The 24,823-nt window shown below is 38.5% G+C and overlaps 2 protein-coding genes across 2 annotated transcripts; one reads left to right on the top strand and one right to left on the bottom strand.

Moving 5' to 3' along the window:
- Window positions 1-5,234: 5,234 nt before the first annotated feature.
- On the top strand, window positions 5,235-11,146 carry LOC120423517 (leucine-rich repeat-containing G-protein coupled receptor 4-like). Its single transcript, XM_039587360.2, has 3 exons — window positions 5,235-5,526; window positions 5,583-5,708; window positions 9,220-11,146. Exons 1-3 carry the CDS (start codon window positions 5,471-5,473, stop codon window positions 11,057-11,059), a joined length of 2,022 nt encoding a protein of 673 aa, XP_039443294.1. The 5' UTR covers window positions 5,235-5,470; the 3' UTR covers window positions 11,060-11,146.
- A 37-nt stretch (window positions 11,147-11,183) lies between these two features.
- On the bottom strand, window positions 11,184-18,301 carry LOC120423515 (zinc finger protein 1-like). The gene is made up of 5 exons (XM_039587359.2): window positions 18,134-18,301; window positions 17,276-18,071; window positions 17,103-17,215; window positions 16,209-17,038; window positions 11,184-11,472 (listed from the first exon to the last, which is right to left on the bottom strand). The coding sequence occupies exons 1-5, from the start codon at window positions 18,205-18,207 to the stop codon at window positions 11,231-11,233; spliced, it is 2,055 nt and encodes a 684-aa protein (XP_039443293.1). The 5' UTR covers window positions 18,208-18,301; the 3' UTR covers window positions 11,184-11,230.
- Between the last annotated feature and the right edge of the window lie 6,522 nt (window positions 18,302-24,823).

Here is a 24,823-nt window from a genome sequence, read left to right as displayed (position 1 = left end):
AATACTATATTTAAATCCCTAGATAGGTATCTTTCCGCAGCCGGCTGCCTAAGATTTTTAAAATTTCAACCGATAAACAAATTGCTCATGGTCGCATCACCTACCACAGTGAATCCTGACCTCATACCCATCTTACTAACCCCTCAAAACTCATGTGATACTTTGTCGGAGACGCAGTCGATTTGGCGGTCCCATCACTCAAGTATCGGCTAACATTCCCATCCACTTTCCCGTGTCTTACCACTGGTCGTGGCCGGCGTCGGTATTGATCAGCACGATAGGGACCTTTGAAAATTGCGAAGGGGTGATGATTGGTTCCTACTTTTCATCTGTGGTCCACGGAGCAATGTTTGGGGGTCCTGGTCAATAACGAAGTAGCAGCTACGGGTAGACACCAATGCTATGCTATGCTATGCATTATGCAAAATGGATTTTTCAAGAAGATTCCATAACACATTCTGTTATTTTAACAGTATTTGTTATTGATATGGCATGAATTCAGGTATTACCGTCTGTTCGGGTTATGCATGAATATTTGGTATGAAATTTTGTTTTTGTAAAGATTTGGTTTGTGCCGGTACAGGTACAAAAGTTCCTTATCTTCCTCGTAGAGCACTGGTGCACCACTTCAAATTTCAAAATTTTGCATGGATTCAATGTTCCCGGGCAGGGGTAAATAACACGAGAATACCAAATTTTTGTATTACTTGGGCAAATAACAGGGACCAAAATGTGCCCTTGGTTGCCCAGTAATAGATGGTAAAATAAAAATAACAAGATTGAAAAATTCAATCCTCATTTTCAATCTTGTTATTTTTCAGAATCTTCAAGTGAGTTCGATTTGCGATGCCTTTTCGTCGGGTCGCAAAATTTTTCGCGTCCGTCGCAGTGTGTTTTTCGTTCTTCCTTTCGCGTGCGTGTGAAGGTGCGGCTGGCTTTGACTGTTCCGATGACAGCTAGCCAGTTCGATTTGCGATGCCTTTTCGTTGGGTCGCAAAATTTTTTGCGTCCGTTGTCGGTGTGCAACAACAACAAAACCCTATCATACCATTTCAGTTCGATAAACATTGTAACTTGTCGTTCGCAACGTTAACCAGTACCTCACTAAACATCAATCATTTAAAACTCGTAAAATCATCTCAAGTTAAAAATTGCACTGTTCAATCCTTCATTCATTAATTTCAAATGATTTTGGTTCTATCTTTCCACAGCCGGCTGTCTAAGACTAAACCATTTCATTTAAAATTTAACAACAGATAAACGGGAAATGTCTCATCCGCAGCATCCGATTGCTTGCCTTGAGAATAATACAAAATACCGTTAAACAAACACTATGATTTTGGGTCGCATCATCATCTTCTATGATGAATCCTGACCAAACACCCTATCCTACTAACAAGTTTTCAGGTTCCTGGCGCTCGTGGGGTGTAAGCACAGAGTAAATCAGCTGCCCTAGTAGCAACCTGCGCTAACTAACATTCCCGTCCCTTAAAATCGAGGTCTACAAACTGACATGGCGGGCGCCGTTGGTGGCCAATGACTGTTACCTATTCGCAACTGATCTAGCTTTAGCAATCATGGTGTTTTTTCTTTTCAGCGCATTCATACATGCTGTTGATAAGGGAAACACCACTAGATCGTCGAAGCCTATAATCAGTAGTGCTGAAAGGATATTACGGTTCTGTTCAGCAACGGAGGGGCAACCATGGGTGATCTCTCATGCTCATGCTCTATTAAAAAAAAAATTTACCCCTCGATTTTTCGAACTAATTGTGGAAAGTACGACATTGCTCTTACGTCTATTTAGTTATCATCATACGCGTTCAAATCGGAAGACAGGCCGTAAGAGCAATGTCGTACCGCCCTTTCAAATGTTTCTCCAAAATTGGGCACAAAAATTAATCAAAAAATAATAAATAATTGATTGTAATGTGTTAAGTTGAAAGAATTTTTTTTTAATTTCCAAAAGCAATATTTTTTTTATATTTGTTAAAATGTTTGATAGCTTTTTATCTCTCATTGCGATTTTGATACAAATATGTTTAAACTTTTAATTTAAATTTCCTCAACATTCAAAATGCTTTTTTACAGTCCTAACTCGATTATCCGAATCCGAAAGGATAAAAGGTCGAACTCGGACAATTATCGAAAAGACTAGAATATTATGAGATATGTTTGGTTCGGGGATATTTTAATATTATATTACAATAATTTATTCTTGCTTCTGAAATATTTTTGTAAGTTTCCATATTCATTCAAATATATGCTGTTATCTAAAAGGATTTATGAGAGAATCTCAACATATTGTAGTTATTTTTGTTTATTCTTTCTAAAAAATATATATTCATATTTCATTTATAATTTTATTAATTAATTGTATGATACTTGAATAATACTCAAAATTTGTGGTTTGATTGAGCGTTTTACCAGCATGCATTACTATGAATACAAAGATACGAGTTGTTCTGTTCTGTTCAGTCGAGAACAGAACACTGATGAAGTCTGCAAGTAATAGACGAAATACGTATCTGTCAAGATATTAAAAATATATAGCGGAATTAAAAGGAACAACTCGTCTTTTTGTATTCATACTCAAAATTTGTTTTTGAAACATTGAGAGGTTTTTTGAGTTTTTCCTTTCGACAAACAATTTAGAGGTGAGCAAAACCGCTCTTTTTTTAGGAGCCGCTCATTTTCGTTCGCTCATTAAAAAGAGCCGCTCTTTTGAACGGCTCTTTCGCTCTTTTTACAAATTTTGTGATGCAATTTGTTCGAAATTCGTAAATTATATTTATAACGAGTCTAAAAATCATTCTATCTTGGAATGGTTCTTTCAAAAAACCGGAGTTTAAAAAAGAACCGCGGTTCTTTTTTGTGAGCCTTGGTTCGTTCGCTCTTTTTAGTGAACCGGATCTTTGAGCGGCTCGCTCTTTGTTTGCCCACCTCTAACAAACATGATGAGTAGGGCTAGTGATTTCCTCGCGATTCCACGGAAGCCGCGTAATCCGTGAAATTTGGAAAATTCCGTGAATGCCGCGAAATTTCACATATTCAATTGATAAATGGTTACTCAGTGCATTTAAGCTTATTTTTTTAAATTCAAGCATTTTACAAGATTTCTTACAAGTATTTTAAAAGCAGTTTGCAAATAAAAAAAGTTTTTCATACCATATCTAACACTGTTCGGCCAGGGGGGCGACTCAGAAAACTGCGGACGACCCACCGTTTCTTTTCAGGTTCCAGGATCCCATCGATGCAGCAGCGGACAACTCCAGCGGACGGTAAGTAGCGGCGGACCAGACTTCCAGGTAAGTAAAACTCAAGGGTTTCAGGTGCTCCGAGAGAGGCAACTTGCCTTCTCGGAGGTTGGATTAGAAGAGATCGTTTATTTTCACTTTTGCTTACAGGTTAATTATCACAGATTGAATTCGTAACAAATAACAATACTTCCCTACGTTGTGTTTGTTTTGTGTGTGGTGACAATGAGTTATTCACCACACTGCTTTGGCGAGGGGTTCTTTGTTTACTTAGAATTAGACCGTGGAACACTAGAGACGTTAGGGTTCCAACAAACACTATTCTTTGAAAATATTGTTCATTAGAATATTCAAAAAATGCAAATAGTTGCTTTATTCTACCAAATTCCAAACAAATTTTAAATGAACATTAATCAGCACTCCTCTGAAAGAAAACGCAAAAAAATGCCTTTTTATTTATTTTTTGTAATTTTTTTTTATTTATCAACTATATTAAACAACGATGAACAAATTGCAGTTTAATATTTTAATATAAATTGTGTGTTTTAATCAAATTGATTCGTAAAATATCTGGAGTTTTTTTTTTTTTTTGAAAATGTCCAATTAACCAAATTTCCAGTTTTTGAAACCGCCTTGAGTCAGAGGTATTAAAAAACACCCAAAAAGCAAAAACTGAAAATTTGGTTTGTTGGACCTTTTAAAAAAAACTCCAGATTTATTTGTTAACCATTTTGCAATGTATTACATTTTTTCTTGAATTTATCAATAAATGTAAAAAACTGCCTTTAATGCAGTTTTGCTTGAACCTTATTAAAATACTGCGATTTTTCCATTGTTGAAATTAAGGAAAGCAAAAAAACCCTTTCTTGCACTTATTTTAATGTTTCTAAGTATGATGAGGTTCGGGACGTACTTTTTTTTGAGGTATTTGAGCAAATTAATTCTATAAAATCTCAATAAAATTAAAACAGCTGAATCATAAATTCTTGACTTTTTTTTATTAGGTCCTATAAGCAAATGTTAACGTTGTTAACATACACACTTTATAATTTTGCTAAAAGAATACATTTTTACGTTTGTTTTGAGTAGTTTTTAAAGTGCCGTGAAAAATCACTAGCCCTAATGATGAGTTCTTTGAATAATTTGATGATTTTCTTTTTCATTGAAACACATTTCAATACTTTTCAGTAACTTCTTATTTCAATAAAAGTTTTGTTTGTTTCACTATTCCTATAAACAAGAACTCTTCTTTTAAAAGTTTAAAGTTCAATGTGGATAATTCTCTACCAACTCACACGAAATCGGGAAAAGTTGATACATCAAAATTTTTGTAATTGTCTGCTCTACAACTTTCTTGAACATTGTTACACTCTAAAAAATAACCCTGCAATGTTAGAAAAAACACGAAATTTTAAAATGAAAAAAAAATGTTCTAAATGAGAAAAATACCCTTCTAGGTCAATGTAGATTCGAAAAGAACATTAAATTTTCCTTAAAATAACATGTTCCAAAAAAAATATGGAAGAAAAGAAATTTGAAAAATAATTAAAAAAATATTCATGGCTAAAAAATAGGACCATTTCATGTATTCCATATATAAATGAAAAAAAAATATCATGGTTATTAATTGTGATAGGTATCAATTTTTCAGCTCAATTTTAAAAATTACTTTCATTGGTTTTGATAAGAAAAGAATTATAATAGTGTAATGAGCAATCCTATTTCCAAATTTAAAAATGTCCCAACCTTAACTGCATGACGATTCGACACCTTTAAAAATATAAAGAAAGGATTATTTATTCATAACGTTTCGAATTGATGTAACTATTTGAGCGCAGTCCGGACAGGCACAATTATCCTTTTTTTTTCTATGGTTATATGGTTTCATTCATTTTAACCAAAGCTTTTTAATGATGCCGTATGCAACACCAAACGATTCGTAACACGAACGACGATTACGGCGAGGGAATCCCACCGAACCAGTTTATGTTGATGCCATCGTTTAGGGTGATTTACCCTATTTATGATGCTTCACTTTACTTATTCCATTTTGTTTAAAAATTCCAATGCAAGCATACCAAAACAGGCCCAACAACCATAGTCCCGTGCTGATTGGTTTGAATCTTCTTATCAAGAGTTTTTTAAAACAGCATTTAGCTTCATTGGTCAGGGAGAAGTTCGCGGGATCTGTTCTTTAGAAAATAAGCTGTGCAATGGGTTCATTATTGAGAATCACAGGAGAGTTTAGAAAACTACAATTGATATTATGGTAAGCCTGATACCACCGACACTTTGTGCGTAGCTAATAAAAGTTAAAATGTTTAGCCTCTGGGTGCTCGTAACTCGAAATATAACACTGGCACAATACGATTTCGTAAATGGTTATAATAATCCAGGGCACAATGGTCAACAAAGCTGGGCACCAAATCACGCACAACAATCGCAACCTCGGTAAGATTGGAAATATTTTTCAACATTTCGTCACTTGTCCGCAATCTTGTGACACGTTTTATCGTTTTATAGCAGACGTGTCACAAGATAGCACACAAGCGACGATTCACCTATTTCTAGGTCTCGGACTGGGCTAACACGGTTATTTACCGTAAAATCTTATTCAAAAAATTCAAACTCAATTCAATTGCCTCGCACTTACCATAATACAGTCGACTCTCTGGCTGTCGATATTCTCGATATCAATATTGCTCCAGCTGTCAATAAATTTTTCAGTCCCTTCTAGAAGCATGCTTTGAATTTTTGTTCTCTAATTTGATAACTCCCTCTCTCGACGGTCGCTTCAATATCGACAACGAGAGAGTTCACTGTATCTTTATGTGTAAAATTGTATCAGGGTGTCAAGCGGGCCTAAAAATCAAAATAACAGGTCATCATTTCAAAATTATTCATTTCTATGACAACAGTTGTTTTTGGTACAATTGCAATGCATACTATACCCTATAATTTCATCTTTTTTTTGAATTTTATGTATTTTATTTGCAATAACTTCAAAACCATGTTCCATTGTAAAACAGGAAAAATATATTATAAAAAAATTTCATCGTTTTAAACTTATTTTTTAGAACAGCACACAATGGTGTCAAGAATCAGAGTTTTAATATATGTTTGAAAAAAAAATCGTCAAATTACTGATAAAAATTAATTTTTTTTTTTTTAGAAGGCCCGTCCAATTTCCTACAAGTTTGTCTTTGACCACTTAATTTATTTATTAAATATTTCATGAACAGCCTTAAGGGCCGGTCATAGAACTATTTTGAAAAGCCGTCGCGGGCCGGATGAAATGGCTTCACGGGCCGGATCCCGCCCGCTCTGACATGAGGCGTCGTAATTTTCAGCTAGCCGTCATAGCATACTAAGGACAATGCGTACATTTGAAGGGTGAATCGTTGATTCTGGAGACACCGGACATCGATCCAATGCGCCCCTTGGGGACAGAATGGGCAACCCTAATTCCGAGTGAATCCATGTTGTCCCCAGACTTGTAGGAACGATTGAACAAAAAGCATAAAAATCCCATAGTAATTTACATGTAAACTTTGAATTGCTGGGGACAGGCCAATTCTCAACCAAATGGGCTGATATTTGGCATGAGAGTCCATATGGGTATCCTCTACTAGGGGAACCTCTGTTTGCCTGATTCTGAGAACTTTTTTGTTTGGATTGAACACCCTAATGTCTATACAGGATTTTATTCAGGGGACATTAAACTATGACTTGAAGCCCAAGGCGACCAAATTTGAATGACTTTAGTATGGAAACATTGTTCCTGACATCCTTATCTATCATTCTAGGGGTGAGCACCGAAGTTTTGAACATTTTTCATGTTTTTTGGGACGGCTTAATGTAACCCCTTAATTAAAACACGGCATTTTTAGATCTTAGAAGAACAAGAGCAGTATGCTTGCTGTGTCGATGCACCTCTGCCTTGAAAAGGTACCGTAAACTGGGGTGACTTTGATATTTTTTTTTTCTTAACTTATTTTTATTAGGTCCTTTTAGGTGCTGTGACCAGGTTGGGCCCGAGGATCAGTAAAACAATATATAATAACAAAAAAAAAACACCTTAAATTCCATACTTCGAGATCATGTAACTGACGAGGGTTACTTGGTCCAAGCGGGTCTTGCAGGTCTTGAACCTGCCGATGTACTCGGAGAAAATCCCCCACAGCTCAGCCGAACTGTAGAGACCCTCCCCGGCTTCCTTCTTCGTGGCTCCACCGTCTCGGGGGCCACCTTGGCTGCTTCCTGCGGGACGAGGGCGATCCTTGGATTTTCCGTCCGGAACTGCGCCCGGCAGCGGAGGGAACTCCGCCGGCGTAAACGCCGGAACTGCTGGACTCTGCTTCTCCGCCTTCCTTGTCGGTGGTTTCGGTTTCGACGCCTGCTGGCGCCTCCGGATGAAGTCCGCACGCTTAGGGCAGCTGCGGTCCGTGGCTTCGTGGGCTCCAGAGCAGTTGGCACACCGCTTTGGCTGGGCTTCCTGGACTTCGCACTCGTCCGTCTTGTGGGGACCCCCACAGTTGTTGCACCTCCCCTTGAGGTGACAGTTCCTGGTTCCATGACCCAGCTGCAAGCAGTTCCTGCACTGGGTCACGTTCGGCCGCTTGTTCCGGTAGGCCTCCCACCGGATGATAGTGCTTGCCACAACTTTCATTGCAGAGAGCTTCTTCAGATTGGTGTATCCCTTGGGGAAGACCACAATGTACGGAGTTTCGTCCACGGTGGACTTTTCCTTCCGCTTGATGATATGCACCTCCAGCGCGTCCAGCTTGAGATCCCTCTTCAGAAGGTACTTGACCTCGTCCGGTTTCAGTTCATCAGGAAAACCACGAAGAACCACCCGATGATTTCGTTCGCTCCGCCGATCGTGGGTGTAGAATTCCACTTTCTTCTTCTTGAGTAGCTTTTGCAACTTGTCAAAATCTTTGACAGAGAAGCAGGTCATCTTGGTTCCAAATCGGGTTAGTTTGTAAATCGGTTTGAAACCTAATTTACAACTTTCCACTATCGCCACGAGCTTGTAAAAATCCGTGGTGTTCTTCACCACCAAAGGTGGTTGCTTTTGTTTACCTGCCGACTGGCCGTGTGGTGGAACCGCCGGGGCGACCCCTCCTATTGCTGGGCTGGCATTGTTGTTGTTTTTGTTATCCGCTAGCGGGCTGAACTTGTTGTTGTTGAGCAGGGTCTTCTCAACTTTTTCTCCTTCGATGCCGATTCCAGTGACCTCGCTGGACTTCTTGCGCTTCCGATTCCCGCGGACGGGACGAAAATCTTCCTCCTCGGAGGATTCCTCTACCTCCATCTGTCAAAAACTTCCAAGCACGCGAGATGACAACACGAGCAAAACACGTCTTGGGGTGACTTTGATAGCCCGGGGTGACATTGATAGAAATTTGATTATGCCACTAATTTTGATACATCCAATGTAACAGTCATATTTTTGCATATATGTTCGATAATAAGCTATCCCTTAATGCTTGCATACTCAAAATTCTCAAAAATGTTTAGATATTAATTTGACGGGCATTTGAAAAACCTATCAAAGTAAATATTTTAAAAACTATGAAGAATGAAGTTAAAAATTTTGACGCAATTGGTTCGTTGCTATCAATCGACGCACCAAGTTTCGACTGATTTGGTTACACCAGTTAAATGATACAGTAAATAATGTTAACAAAAAGCACTTGTTTATGTAAAACTTTACAACAAAAATCTGTCAAATATAATATAACAGTAAGCTGAGAAAAGCGCAATGCAAGTTTGTGCGGGGCAAGGCTCCATTTAAGTTTTCGCGAAAATAATATCGGATTTCCTCCAGATTTATTGAAAAAAAAAATACCAAATATGTTTGGACTTTTTGAAAGAGAACACGATGTTTAACCAAAATGCATCAATAAATGACCCTGTTAAACCGTTTGACTAATTCTAATATTTTATTCTATTTTAGGCCATTTTACTGCTTTTCACAAACCCGTAATTATGACTGCACCTTTCGGGGCGTTGTTCTAGATTACAACTCTGTGGCTCCCATTTTCGGCAACCCACAGAACACACAATACAAGAAAAGTGTAACGTTCGTTAACTCGCGCATGGAATATCTCCCGAAAAGCTTAATGGACGCTTTCCCGAACATGGACACTTTGGACGCAACATCTCTCCAAATTCGTTCCCTGCAATCAGCGGCATTTGAATTTTCAAACAAACTAGAAAGGCTGTATTTAGCGGATAATTTTATCGAGCAAATTGCGCGAGAATCATTCTACGGAGCACCTAGCGTTACCGTACTAGCTCTGGACCGGAACAGAATCAACTATTTTGAATATTATGCCTTAGGTTATATGCAAAATCTTAGAGCCTTGTTCATAAGTTCAAACGCGATCCCCAGCTTGCCCGGTTTGAGCAACAGTCCCAAACTAGAAATTGTCAACGCTTCCCACAACTCACTCACTCAAATCGATGATAATCACTTTTCTGACAATTCCGAGTTGCGACAACTCGACTTGTCCTTCAACCAACTAACATTTTTTAACATGCGGCAGCTTCATACCAAAACCAAACTAATTTCAGTTGATGTTAGTTCGAATCAATTAAGAGAGTTGGTTATTCCAATCCACGTGTTTAAAGTATTTGCCAAAAATAACTCAATCGATCACGTGATAACACACCAACAGCATTGTTTCATACGGGAACTAAGTCTTGCACAAAACAAGTTGCGTCAACAACCTGATCTTAGCGTTTGTGGAAGGTTGAATATGTTGGATTTATCTTACAATTTGTTGGAAAGTTTCAACTTTGGTTTACTGCAATCGATGCCCTATTTAACTCATGTTAACTTGAGAAACAATCACTTACTTCAAATTGATCTTCCCACTGAGTTTTACTATCCATCACCGATAACATCTCTTGATTTATCATCCAACATGCTAAGCATCGTTTCCAACACCAATATTCTTAGGAAATTAGACGAACTTTACTTACATAACAACAAATTGGAAAGGTTTGATTTTCTCAACAAGCCCAACTTGAAATCTCTAACTTTATCATACAATCAATGGGATTGTGCTGCGTTGGATGGAATTGTATTAAATGTAATGGATAGCCAGCAAGAACAATGCGGGACAGGCTCTCAAAGTCGTGGTATTTGCTGCCAAAGTAGTGGTGCACAAGATTCGCAAAATTTGCATAAAATTAAAGATTTGATCAGAGAAGCTACGATTCATGAGCTGCAAAATAAAAAATCAATCGACGAGCACTGTCGACCTCAAATTCAGCAGCAACTCGCCATGAACGAAATGAACAACAGACAAGCGACTATTTCGAGCTTGGAAGCATCCAAAGAGCCTCTTCTACACGAAATGTCTCAAGTTCAAGATGATTTAACCCAACTCGATAATCAGATCGCCGCTAGCCAAAGGGAAACACTCGCGAAAAACGATCAAATTGCACTGCTCGCCAAAGAAGTTGACCGATGGAGGGCCACCTACGGCATCGAAAAGGAAGGGCTTGTCGATGCTAGGGTGGTTCTGCGGAGAATCGTAACATTTCTAGAAGCTAGGAAAGGAAACAGCAATGATTTGATTAAACGTCGCCAACAAGAAGTGCATGCACGCAAAGGTGAAAAAGAAAACAAACAAAATTTGGCCATCGCAGGAAGCGTTGATTCAGACAAACTTAAGCAATTGCTCAACGATCTTAAAGTTAAAGAGCAAGCTCTGAAAACGCAACGAAATGCTCTGGCGGCTCAAGTTAACAAAAATTCGGCCTCGATTAGAGGTTCTTCAAACTGATTTGAACGTTTAAATGATCGAAAATCAATTACCAAATATACATATATACAAAAAAAAATATAAACAAAAATTACCAATAAATAATTCAAGAGCAAAAAGAAATCCTAATGAACACCTTATAAAATCCAATTATACTAACTCTTTATTATACAAACACAGTTGACCCCTCCACTAACTCAGCATCCCTTCCCCACCACCGTCATCGCCCTGCTCCGACGGCGTGATAAACTGTATCGAGTACTGGATCACGTTCACGTTGTCGTCCTCGCCGGAAAGCACGCTGACCACGTCCTCCTGCCGCCCGCTGGCGGCAATGAACTCTTCCGGCACGATTAGCCGGACGTCACCGTCGTCCACGCTGCTGCAGCTGCCGCTGACCGCCATCGGTGGCCGCTTGGTCGGGTTGATGAGGACTGCAAAAAATGAGTTTTTTGAAAAATTGTTCGCTTGTTAAAAGTGTTTATCATTTTTAATGTTTCTTTACTTTGAAAAATAATACACTCAAACCCCGATGGTTTGACACCAACTGTTGTCAAACGAACGGGGTCACTTTTTAGTTTGACACCCCTTTTACACGGAGTTCACACGCACTACCAAACGTTTGTTTTGATAGTGTGCGTGAGCGCTGTGTAAAAAGTGACAGTTTGTCACTTTTTAGTTTGACTTTGACCAACCAACGGGGTACAAACTAAAAAAGTGTCAAACGAAAAAGTGACCATCCACCGGGGGTTGAGTGTATCGAATATCTACTGCAAAAGCTTGTATTAGTTTAACCCTTCTTAAGAAGGTATTAGACAATGACAAACAAACAAACTCGCACTTTTTGACAATTGGCCTACTTTGTTTGTTTGTAGAAATCTGGAGTTTTTTTTTTTTTTTTTGAAAAGGTCCAATAAACCAAATTTTCAGTTTTTGCTTTTTGGGTGTTTTTTAATACTCCTGACTCAAGGCGGTTTCAAAAACACCCAAAAAGCAAAAACTGGAAATTTGGTTTATTGGACCTTTTCAAAAAAAACTCCAGAAATGCTTTCGAGTTTGCCGCAGATAAATTTGCGAGTTTGACAAACTGTCAAACTGATTGTTATTACAGTCTAATAACCGCTTTTAAAGCCACTGAAAGATTTTTAAATCAAAATTTTAACCTTTACCGTCCATTACAGAGATTAATTGGGTCCTAAAATGAAGCTTAGATTGCTGATATTATTGTTTACAGCGATAAAGCTTATTTTTCTGAGTACAATGACCCTTTGTACGACCACAAAGAGTTTAAAATGGATTTTTAAATCAATTTTGAAAAATTATCCTCGCGGTCCTTCTTGACAGAAATGCTCCTACTTGACAGCTTGTTCCAAGGGGACCTCGAAGGGGACCATAGTTGATCTATCGAAAAAATGTTGTCTTGCCAATATGTTTTGCATTAAAATGAAAAAAGTGATCAGAAGGGGTTTTAATCGTGTTTTTTACCGCTGTACATAAAAATTGACATAGGGCTTTAGTACCCAATTGTATGGATGGACTGAGCCTTTATCCTTAAATATAATTTGACGAAAAAAAAATGAATTTTCAGTGTAAAATGCTCGTTTTTTAACTATCGTAGGCTTTCTTACACGGAGGAAAATGAGTTCCGAAAATCGTGAACAAGCGTCCATGAATTTCAGGGGGTAGCGAAGAAGCCGCCATCTTGGAAGTTCAGATAACAAACACTCAGAATCAGTATTATTTATATTACTTTGGTAACACGAAGTGTGTTATCCTGGTTAAACTCAAAAGTCCCATGCAAATGTGTAAAACCAAACTAAAAAATGTGTAATGCCGATTCACAGTGTACGAGCGCACTGTTTGATCGACCAAAAGAAAAAAAGCAAAAAAAGGTAAACAGAAAAATCACTTTTTTCGACATGAATTTTCAGCCAATATTGGGATGGAATCTCCAAGGATATGATAGAATTTGCCATCAGCAACACAATTCACTTGTTTTTTCAGGTATTTATCGTTTGAATGGCGGGAAATTTTAAAATCAAAAACCCAAACAATGGTTTGTTATGGGCTACCATTTGACAGCTAGTGCTTTTGTTGTGGGCTCTCATTTGACAACCGTACTAATGTCGACTGTTGTCAGTTTGCTTTGGTCGGAATAGGGTTGCCATCCCCCCGATGAATTTACAGACCACGAACAAAGTGTTCAAATTTCATGTTGCCGTTAACTGGGGCGAATGGGGCCTACAGTCTGAATAAAGACAGCAGTTTTTAGAGCACTTGTAAAATTGAAATTTAGAAAACTATGCACTATTTTCTTAGTTCTATATCTATCGGAAACCAATCAAAAACATCCGAATGTTTTGCAGTGACAAGTCTAAAACAGCTGTCCCAATTCGCCTCATGTGTCCCAATTTTATTATTTTTAACATCAAATTCGAGTTCTGCGACCGTGTTTCACTCTAATTTGAATAGTTGATTGCCTATGTAATTACAAATTGCATTTTTTCAATATTTAATCACCGCCATTTTTGCCGACATCTTTCTTTATCTTTTATCTATCAAAAATAATACAACACCAAAAAAGTTTGTGATATGATTTTATTCCGATGCCTTCGGATATTCGAGTCTGGACTGTAGTTTATTAAATGTAGGTAACATGCAAAATATGAAAATTTTAGTAATAAAAAACCATATTTTGTAGAAATTGAATCATCTGATACAAAAAAAAACTAATCTAGTAAAAATATATTAAAAATTGCGTCGTTTGATAAGGGATCATTCACAAACCACGTGGACACTATTTCGGAAATTACTTATTTTTACCTAAAGAACCGAGCCTTGGCATTATAGTGGACAACCACCAACCAACCCTAATGAAATGTTTGGCTCGAAATAACCCTGCAAAGTTAGGGTATTTTAACCATTAGTGGACCCCCTAGTAGAACCGACGCGCATTTTTCACAATTTTTCAATATTTTAAGCACTTTTTCATAACCCTTTGTTCAAAACAATGAAATCTGAAGTCTTTTGAACAATTTTGACTATTTGTTTCATCAGTAATTTGTTTTTGAGCAGAAAAATAGCCATTTGAAAAAAAAAAGTTTTTTTGCCTGTTATGGACCCCTTTTTCCTATAGTGGACCCGGGTCCATAATCCGATAGTGGACCCGGGTCCACTATAGGAAAACTGTTATTTTTATACCAAATTTAACCGATATTTGGTGTTTTGATGCATGGTGGAGGTCTTATGATACATATAATGAATAAAAGATGGATTTTCCATCATAAACAAATATAATTTCTTAACAAATTTTACTTAAAACAACAAAAAACCTAACAGACATTTAAAAACATTTTTTTTTTTCCAAAAAAGATCAAAGAAAATGTTTCAAAAACAACTGTAAACATTAAAATGATCAAAACAAGTAATTTTGATGCACATTTTCCATATTAATTACATAAATAGTTGACCGAAACAAAACAATAGATTTGTTTACGATTGCTGATAAAACTACGCATGTTTATTTTCAAAAAATATTTTGTTATTGATTTATACTTATAAAATAACATTTCAAACATTAATTATGATGCTTCAATTAAGTACAATTAACTATAGTTTTTTAATAATCAGCATTTTTGATACTTTTAACATGAAAACAGCTGTATTTATACTCATAATTGAAAAAAATATGCAATTAGGTTGACTACAACAAGCATTTATTGTATGTTTAAGAGAAATTTTTGCTTAAATACACAGTTTTCTTGATTTTTGAAGGTTAAATTAACAGGGGTCCACTTTTGGAAAAGTTAGGGTTTTCGTTGTCCTATATTTGACCCCCAGCTCTTCGCTTTATTTTAGTATAGTTCCTTAAACTTACATTATTATGACTTACTGAAGTTAAATAACCAGTCAAAAAATGAGTGGATAGTTAATTCAATCATAAAATAGAAAAGCTGTTTTGTTGTGAAAATGCTAGTGGCCATGTCGGATTTCAGATGTCGAACTCAAAACACTGATTTTGGCAAAAAGGACAATTCAATGTCAGTCAACAAATAAAAGATTTGCAGACAAAAGCACGTTTGAAATTGGGATTTTATTAAATTTTTCATCAAAAACCCTTCAGAGGGTCCACTATAGGAAAGGGGTCCACTAATGGATAACGTACCCTACAAAACACGACATTAAAAAATGATTTTTTGAAAAAATGATACTGGGTTATTGCGGATTCGCAAAGTACATTAAATTTCACATAAAATGTGTCAGAATCTTAAAAAACGAAAAACGGCAGAATTTTTGAAACAATTTTTGTGTTTTTTTTTCGAATAAAAAATACGTTTTTCGGAATTCTGAATCAAGCGTCCAATTATTTTACAAAAAAGTCCCTTTGACACAAATTATCCAAACTATCACCATGCAAATTATTGAAAAAACACGTATTTTTCCGCATGTTCAAAAATAGAAGGGGTCGTACAACCCCGCCGTAACGAGATATCGAAACATGGACCTCGGATTCGTGTTCAGGGACCAAAATTAGCCCTTAGGACTAAGTTTCACGCAAATTGAAGAGAAGTCGGAGCAACTTTTCCCGATTTCGTGTGAGCTGGCAGCTACAGATTTTGACCCGGACATCATTTTCATCACAATGTTTGAGATCTAGCCTTCTGATAAGCGTTAAATTAACACTTAAGTGCTCATAACTTTTGATAGGGTTGTCAGATCTTCAATCTTTTGATCTCGTTGGAAAGGTCTTTCTAAAAATGTTTAACAAAACCACCCTCTTTACAATCTTCCGGACTTTTGCTAAAATCGTTTTTTTGGCATAACTTTTGAAATACTTAACTAAAATTTATAATTTTCAATATCGACTTATGGGGCCCCAAGACGGATCGAATGAGACCAAAACGGTCCAAAGCGGTGCAGCCAGTGCCGAGATAATCCAGTGCATTTTTTTTATCGACATCCCACACAGACATTTGCTCAGAATTTGATTCTGAGTCGATATGTATATATGAAGGTGGGTCTAGGAAGTCAAATTGAGAATTTCGCTTTTCGAGTAATTTTATAGCCTTTCCTCAGTAAGGTGAGGAAGGAAAAAATGTTTAAAAATTCAGGAATCACGTCTAACATTTCATTCGATATTACGGAAAAATATATGTGCAACAATACTCACTTGACTCCCCCCTGTGATGCGTCCGAATGTGCGTCGCCAGCGAGCTGTTCGACGCGAACGTCTTGGCACAATCCTGACACGCGAACGGCCGCTCCCGGGTGTGCGTCCGCAGGTGGTTGTTCAACGACGACGGCCTGTCAAACATCTTCGCACAGTGCGGACACGGCAGGTGCTTCTGCGCGAGCATCTTCCCGCCCCCAACGGTCGCGTTGTGCCGCTTCACCAGGTGCACTTCCAGGTTGATCTTTTGCGAAAACGACGCCTGACAATACTCACAGAAGAAGGGCTTCTCCTGGGTGTGCACGCGGGAATGTTTCTCCAGGAGACTTTTGTACAGAAACTGCTTCGGACAATGCAGACAAACAAACACCTTCGGGTGCATCTTCCGCTTGTGCTTGCGCAGTAACCGCTCCGTCCGGAACGTCCTCACGCAAACCGTGCACGTGTAAAAGCCCTCGTCCAGCATGGCCGCGTCCGGTTGCGCCTGTCCGCGCACGGCCTCGTCCTCCTCCTGCTTCTGCTTCTCCCCCTCGCCCGGCACAATCAGCTCGGCGTTTTCGTTCTGCGCAATCATGTCGATCGCCTCCTGCAGCGTCAGCTCGTCCTTGTGGACCGACTTGATGTGGTCGTAAAAGTTCGTCACGTCCCGGAAGCGTTCCGTGCAGATCGGGCAGGCGTGCGGCTGCTTGCGCCAGTGCGACTTGATGTGCTGCTTCAGCTCGCTCAGCCGGATGCACTTTTTCTCGCACACCGGACACGAGAACTTGCGCAGCGGTTCCACGCCCGTGTGCTTGCGCAGGTGGATGTCCAGGTTGACCTTTTGGGAGAAGCTGGAAGGGAAGGTTATTTTGTGGCGGTGAATTATTTTGGAGTTTGAACAATCAATCTCATTACCTTTTCCCACACGTTTCGCACTTGTGCGGTTTCAACCCGTTATGGACCAGCAGGTGCTTGCTGAGGCCACTTTTGTACTGGAAGCCCTTGTAACAATGCCCGCAAAAATGTTTCTAAAAGAAAAGAGAAATATTTTGAACTCAAATAAAACATCAATTTTGCACAAAACTTACAAACACTTTCATTCCCTTAATTTTAGCAGTTCCATCCACTTCCATCAATTCCTCCGTTTCCGGTTCTTCAGTTGGCGACAGGTCGACGAAATATTCGCTCTCGCCTTCCTGCTTCAACGTGACCCGTTCCCCATGCTCCTCGACAAACTCCGACGTCGTAATTAAGCTGTCCAGTTCCGTCAACACGTCCGGATCGGCGACCTCCGCTTCCTGAGTCTTCCGTTCATACTCTTCCTTGTCCTGACCAACGACCGCTTCCTCCAGCAATAAGTCACCGACGCCGGCTTCCCCCTGCTCCTCTTCCGGCAGGACTCCCAGCAATTTTGTTGGACTTGCAACCCGCTCCCCATCGCTTTCATCGTCCGACTGCAAAAAGTAGTACTGCCCGTTGGCGAACTCAATCCCAATGGTTTCCGCAATCTCCCCTGGCGCTTCCTCTACCAAACCGTCCTCCTGCTCCGGATCAAACTCAATAATCTCCGGTGGAATCTCCTGCTCCTCCTCCTCCTGAAACGTTATCAGCTCGTCTTCCTCAACGAGTCCCTCCACCAGTTGGGTCAAATCATCACCCACCACCGCCGTTGGTTCCGGAAGCAACGCCTCCAACGACACCGGAAACACGGACGGAATCGCGTCCGGCAGCAGGAACCGGTAGCCGTGCACCGGATGCTTCCCGAAGGCGTCCTCCGCAAAGTGGCAGCTGCATATTTTGGTGGGCGCGTCGCCGTGCTCGTCCCGCAGACTGCCGGCCAGCACGTCGAGCCATTGGGCGCGCAGGGAATCGTTCGATGGGAAGCTGCAAGGGGACGACACAATTTATGAAACAATCCCAGCGAATTACTCGATTGAGAAACCTACCCGACAAAGAAGACCGAGGTGCAGTTGACGACGTTTTCGTCTGTGTCGCAGTTTTTCACGCAGCAGCGGATCATCCTGGCAGCTACCGGGACATTGGAATTTACAGGAAATTACACGAAAACTTGATAAAAATCACTCAAAATCGCAAAAGGAACGACAATGTTTACCAATATTTTGGAACTGTCAAAACTTACAGCACATAAAACAATTGCCAGTGTGGAATGCTGTCAGTTTCAAGCACCGACCGAGGGGTAACCGGATGAAAAAATAATTATTTGTCAAGGAAAAAGGCGACATCTGTGTTTGAAAGTGCGAAGCAAAAATGCAAACGCGCATCGTGCGGTTTGAAATTTTTTGTGCATCGGTAAAAAACACGATAAAAACCCATTTCTAATCATTTATTATTATTATTTATTTTTTTTTCATTTTAAGGCAAAAAATAAATTGCCGAGACAACATTTTGTCGATGGATCAACTATGGTCCCCTTGGAGCGAGCTGTCAAGTAAGACCTTTGCTGTCACCCAGTCACGAAATATTCTAGCAGAGTTGGTTCTGTCAGAATCCTGCTAGAACGGTGGAACATTTCTGCTAGAATGCTCTAAGAATATCCAGCTCTCTAAGAATTCTGCTAGAATTTTGCTAGAATTTTAAATAAATTATTAAAAAATCCCACTTGAATCCTTTGCGGTACAGTCATCCCTCATATTCGGAACAGTTTACAGTGCGGCCAACGTTCTAAAAATCATAGGAAATCGATAATAATAATTTATTGAACATAATGATTTGCCACAGAGAGCAGATGTATATCATTGAACAAACAGCATTGAAAAACGTGTGTAAAAATTCAAACCAAAATACGTTGAAAAGAGCTAGGGTGTGCACCATCCGCCTAGATAGCGCCACTTCCAAAATCATGATGGCCTACAGTAGCAGAACGTTGGACCATCTAATCACTGCATAAAACATTCCGTACGAACGACATCAGACCAATGTCTGACTGCCCTTCATCAGAGGGTTGCAATTTTACGCGCCAAAGAAGGTAAACAAAACGAAATCGGACATAACATGTGTAAAGGGACTATTTTAAGTTGTCGCTTGAAAAATCATTTTTGAATGATTTTTTTTGTTATGTTTTTGTTTATGTTATTGCATTTTTGCATTATTTTTAGTCAACTGGAATTATACAGAAGTGAATTTTATATTTAAACAAGGTTAACATTTATTTTCTTTCGAAATTATAGAGTTATCTAAGCCCGCTCTCACGCACACTAGCACGCCATTTGTTTTGCTGGCTGGTACAAAATTTAACCTCAATCTTTTTCGTGTACATACACGCAATACATGCGCACGTAGATAACTCTATTGAGCCTTTTTCATTGTTAGGTCAAGTATTCTCAGCCGCGACGGTGGCGCCGCCAAGCGTATCCTGCACACTCTAATTTCTTTGATGCAAGATTGTATGCAACGCATTTTTTTAGTTTACACGGTTTACACACAAGTTAGAACCAAGATGTACATCTGTTCTCTGTGGATTTGCTTTTACCTTCATATGATATGACTGTAATTTTTTACGTTTTATATCAAATTTTCAAAGAAAAACATTGACTCTTGATATCCACAAATTCGGAACACTTTTTTCTTACAGATGTATACAAACTTTGGTTCACTCCAGGAGTAAACATTTTTTGTTAAAGGCTACTAGTACGCTGATCGGAAGGAAAGGGGTCAAGAAATGGCTGGGTCAAGAAATGGCTACGAACAGCAGATCAAAGGAGAGGGAGTGATTTCTTGGGGCTTTTCTTCATCCTCTCTGGCTTGCTTTAGCTGCCGCTGCTGCCCATTTGATTTTTTTCTTGACCGGTTTCTTCCGAAGTGCGTATACCGCTTAAATAATGACTTCACACACTGAAATCAAAAACTCAGGCTTAGTAATGTTTTATGAGTGGTCTGATAACTTTATTTGTGAAAATATTAAATTCAGGTGTTCCACAATTGGGTCCTAAAATGAAGCTTAGATTGCTGATATTATTGTTTACAGCGATAAAGCTTATTTTTCTGAGTACAATGACCTTTTGTACGACCACAAAGAGTTTAAAATGGATTTTTAAATCAATTTTGAAAAATTAACCTCGCGGTCCTTCTTGACAGAAAAGCTCCTACTTGACAGCTCGTTCCAAGGGGACCATAGTTAATCCATCGGAAAAATGTTGTCCCGCCAAAAAAAAATTTTGCATTAAAATGAAAAAAAGTGATCAGAAATGGTTTTTAATTGTGTTTTTAACCGTTGTACATAAAAATTGACATAGGGCTTTAGTACCCAATTGTGGAACAGGCAATTTGCAGGCAGTGTTTTGCTGCTCTGCATAAAATGGTCTCGAAATGCAGGTTTATGTTTTAATTAAAAGAACTACTTTTACAAGTGAAATAGCTAAAGAACAAATTATTACAAAAGTGTTCCAAATTTGTGGGTGTTCCGAATATGTGGGATGACTGTAGTACCGTAAACTGGGGTCAATCGGGACACATGGGGCGAATTGGGACAGCAGTTTTAACCATGTTGGAGCACATTATTTTGATTTTTCTGGTTGGTTTCGGTTAGAACAGACTCAGGCCAACAAAATGTGTACATCCATTTCCAAATTTAAAAGCTTTAAGTGCTCTAAAAACTGCTGTCCCTATTCAGACTGTAGTCCCGATTCACCCCAGATTACGGTACAAAGGGTGATTGTACTCAGAAAAAAGGTTCTATCGTTGTGAACAATAATATCAGAAATTTAAATTTAATTTAACCATGGCCTAATTAGTCTATGATTTAACAATAAGTATGCTGTATGCTAAAATGCCCCCAGGTCTTTTGTTGTGTCTATTGCAAGTTTCTGCTCGAACCTTGGAGTCCGAACCAAAGGCTTGAATGGGGAGATCAACCAATCCCCTTTCTACTCCAAGGAACCTTCCACCCCAGGGTTCGAACTGACGACCTTTGGATTGCGAGTCCAACCGCCGCCAGCGATTTTACCGGAGCAGGCTTGGTCTGATGTGTTGTTTGTCTTTTATAGCAGAGAGACGACTCCCACACCTGGAATGACCTAACGGCCTAACAACATCCAAGGCTGTACCGACGTTTCACTTCCCCATCCGATGGAAGGTTGGAGCAGATGGGAACCTTTTTGCCAAGCCTGCTGCTAAAATATAAATTTCATTTAAATAAAAATGAGTACAATCAATAGCAAACATTGTATTTTGCTATATAATTTAGCATGTGCACAAATTGTCGTGCACAAATTGAGTGCACAAATTGTCGCAGGTGGCAGCAAGAATCGTAGGCGAGGAACTTGACCATGGCCGCGGAACAGTTTGTGCTGTGGCAAGTAAGTACAACCTGGTTTATTTTGGCATAGGCTTCTGCCGCCAAAACAAAAAAAAACAAACGTCGGTGATAAAAAACGCTGATCCAGTGCAAAAAAACACTGGTCCAGTGGAAACATTCGCTGAACCAGCGGATTTTTTGCCGGAACCAGTAGAATAATCTCCTGGTTGATTTTGGTACGAGCTGCTGCCGCCGGAAAAAAACCCGGACGTCAGCGATAGAAAACGCTGATCCAGCGTAAAAGAACACTGGTCCAGTGAAGAAATCCGCTGGACCAGCGAATTGTTTCCCAAAACCAGTACAATAATCTCCTGGTTGATTTTGGTGCCCTGCCGCTTTTTCCAAACCAGCGAGAAAATTTTCTGATTCTAGCAAAACTGATCCCCCAAACAGCGACATTTTTCACCAAACCAGTGTTTTTTTTTCACTGGTTTGGTAGAATTTCATCGGTTTCCAAACCAGCGAAAAAAATTAGCGATTCTAGGTAATTTTTGTGCAGGCTGAGAAATTAGCGACATTTTTCGCTAGTTTTAGCGAACTTTATCGCGATTTGGCGATGGATCCCCTTTCCGTGTGGGTCATTCCAGGTAAACTGGGTACACTCTTTGACTCGACCTTCACCGATTTGGTCCAAACTTGGAGGGAACATTCATCTATCGATAGAAGACAGAAATCCCAAGTTTGGTGGCGATTGGACCATTCCTCTTTCTTTGGAACCGTCCTCTTTTTTGAGGATTTTCTAAACAAATATTTATTCTTTTACTCGTGAAATAAAAATAAGGAATGGGTTAAAATCATATTTTAAATCGTTAACTGCAAAGAAACTATATTGGAAAGCATTTGAGGGTTCATATTGATAATTTACTTTATTTTGATTAAACTCCAAGTTTGGTCCAAATCAGTGAAGGTCGAGTCCAAGAGTGTACACTTAAACCCCGATGGTTTGACACCAACTGTTGTCAAGCGAACGGGGTCACTTTTTAGTTTGACACCCCTTTTACACGGAGTTCACACATACTACCAAACGTTTGTTTTGATAGTGTACGTGAGCGCCGTGTGAAAAATGACAGTTCGTCACTTTTTAGTTTGACTTTGACCAACCAACGGGGTACAAACTAAAAAAGTGTCAAACGAAAAAGTGACCAACCACCGGGGGTTGAGTGTACCCAGTTGACCTGGAATGACCCGTAAACACAAATCTTTCCGGTTGTTTAACCAAACATTTTATAGGTCATTTTACAATTTTTAAAGCTCCGTGAAATTGTAGGTTTTCGGATAGTAGTCCTCGTGAAAACTGTATTTTTGAGCGTGAAAAATTACTGTGCCTGGTTTTTTACTCTGCATATCGGATCAATAGATTCCAGCCACATCTTAGCAATCAAAGATAGAATAAAAAATAAAAAAAAAGAAAATTGTGGAAATTAAGAAGAAAGGCACTGCTATTTTAGAGAGAAAAAAAGCCAAACATGGTTTTAACTTAAAAGTATCTTAATCCAATATACTCGGCAGTACTTTTCAAAATAAACTTTACATTTACATTTTCTAGCCAAAATGAACAAGTGGTTTTATTAAACTCCCAAAAATCACTTTTTTATTCATAACGTGGAAAAAATAAAAATGACGGTCATGCATGCACTATAGTTCAAAAGCTGGAGTAAAAATTTTGGCCTCGAGTCGATTTATGCTGAAAAATGAAAAAAATAAGGCGGATAGTTTGCCAAATTAAAATTTTTGCTATAAAATTTAAATAAAAAGTTTGATTTTTTTCTTGGTTCTTGGTAAATTCCCGACCCCGATCCAACTCCCGATTTCATGAAAAAAAAGGTTCGATTTTCAATGTTGAAAAGAAAGAAAACTTCAAAATAATGCAAAACATTTAAAAATATACAAAAAAGTATGTTTATATCTATTGCAGCGACCTCAAATTTAAAACATTAAATTTGTCCATTTTTCGAACCTTATCACAGTTCTGACCATGCGCGCTTACGCAAGCATAAATAATTCTACCCGTCGACTCGCGTTGCGCGTTGTAATCTTTAAAAAGTGTAATAGACAAATAAGTGAAGTTTACTGATCTGTTTTGACTCTGCAAGTAAATATCAAAAACATCCTGAAAGTCTAAACCGCTCGGGCCGTTCACTATATTCGAATTTCGAAAATTAAATGATCAAAACAGAAAACACAAATATTACATTTTTCAACATTTTAAATCGAATCTATAGTTTCCGAGGTATAATGAGCAAAAAATAGTGCTAATTACCTAGGTGACAATGAGGAAAACACAATTTTCAGAAAATTCAAGCTTTAGCAACAGTAAAGTTTAAAAAGGAAATTCATAGAAAATTTGCTCAACTTCTAAAATTATTTTATGCGCTGGTTCTTTTCCTTCATGAAGTATTTTTAAATTGCAACTGAACATTTTTTTCGAAAAAATACTCTAAATGCTTTTAACTTGACCACAGAGCACTTTATCTCAAACATTAATTAATGTTTCTGCAATCGGATAGTAAAATTAAGCTTAAATTTGTGAGACCATAGTTGATCCATCGAAAAAATGCAGTCTTGTCAATTTATTTTTTGCATTAAAAAGAAAAAAAAAGTGATCAGTAATGGTTTTTCATCGTGTTTTTTACTGTTGTACATAAAAAATTGCATAGGGCTTTAGGACCCAATTGCAAATTTGACTTTTGTTTTAAATTTTGTTTGACACTTTTATTTTTTTCCAAAAACTAGAAATTTGATAACATCATATCTCCGACATAAGAAAAAAGAATATAATGGTTAATAGTAATTGGTTACTTTTTAGTTTGACACTTTTTTAGGTTGTTTGTTGGTTGGTCATAGTCATACTAAAAAGTGACGAACTGTCACTTTTTACACGGGGTGAGTGAACTCCGTGTAAAATGGGTGTCAAACTAAAAAGTGACCCCGTTCGTTTGTCCAACCATCGGTCATGGTGTCGAACCATCGGGGTTTGAGTGTATCGGGATTTTTTCCAGGACACAGGGATAAATACAAAATTTAAAAAGCCGAAAACTATTGTATATCTCATTGAAAAAGGAACCCCAAGTTGGGACAAGCCTAGAAACAAAAATAAAAACAATGGAATAGATTCACGAAAACTGTGAAAAGGTATTTCTTTAAATTTTCCACCCCTCAGCTCTTTAAATTTTATCTGAATCTTTTGTTTTGTCCATAGATTAACCCAACAAAAGTATGAAGAATGGCACCTGATAACCACACTCACATCACAGGTGATTACCTCAAGTCTCGAAAGGGGCTGTACGCTATCAGCTCATTACAGGTGATGAAATCACCTACC

The sequence above is a fragment of the Culex pipiens genome, chromosome 3 (assembly GCF_016801865.2).
Source record: "Culex pipiens pallens isolate TS chromosome 3, TS_CPP_V2, whole genome shotgun sequence".
In the NCBI taxonomy this organism is placed as follows: domain Eukaryota; kingdom Metazoa; phylum Arthropoda; class Insecta; order Diptera; family Culicidae; genus Culex; species Culex pipiens.
The sequence above is the reverse complement of the archived record's forward strand: the minus strand, read 5'-3'. Positions and strand labels throughout refer to the sequence as shown.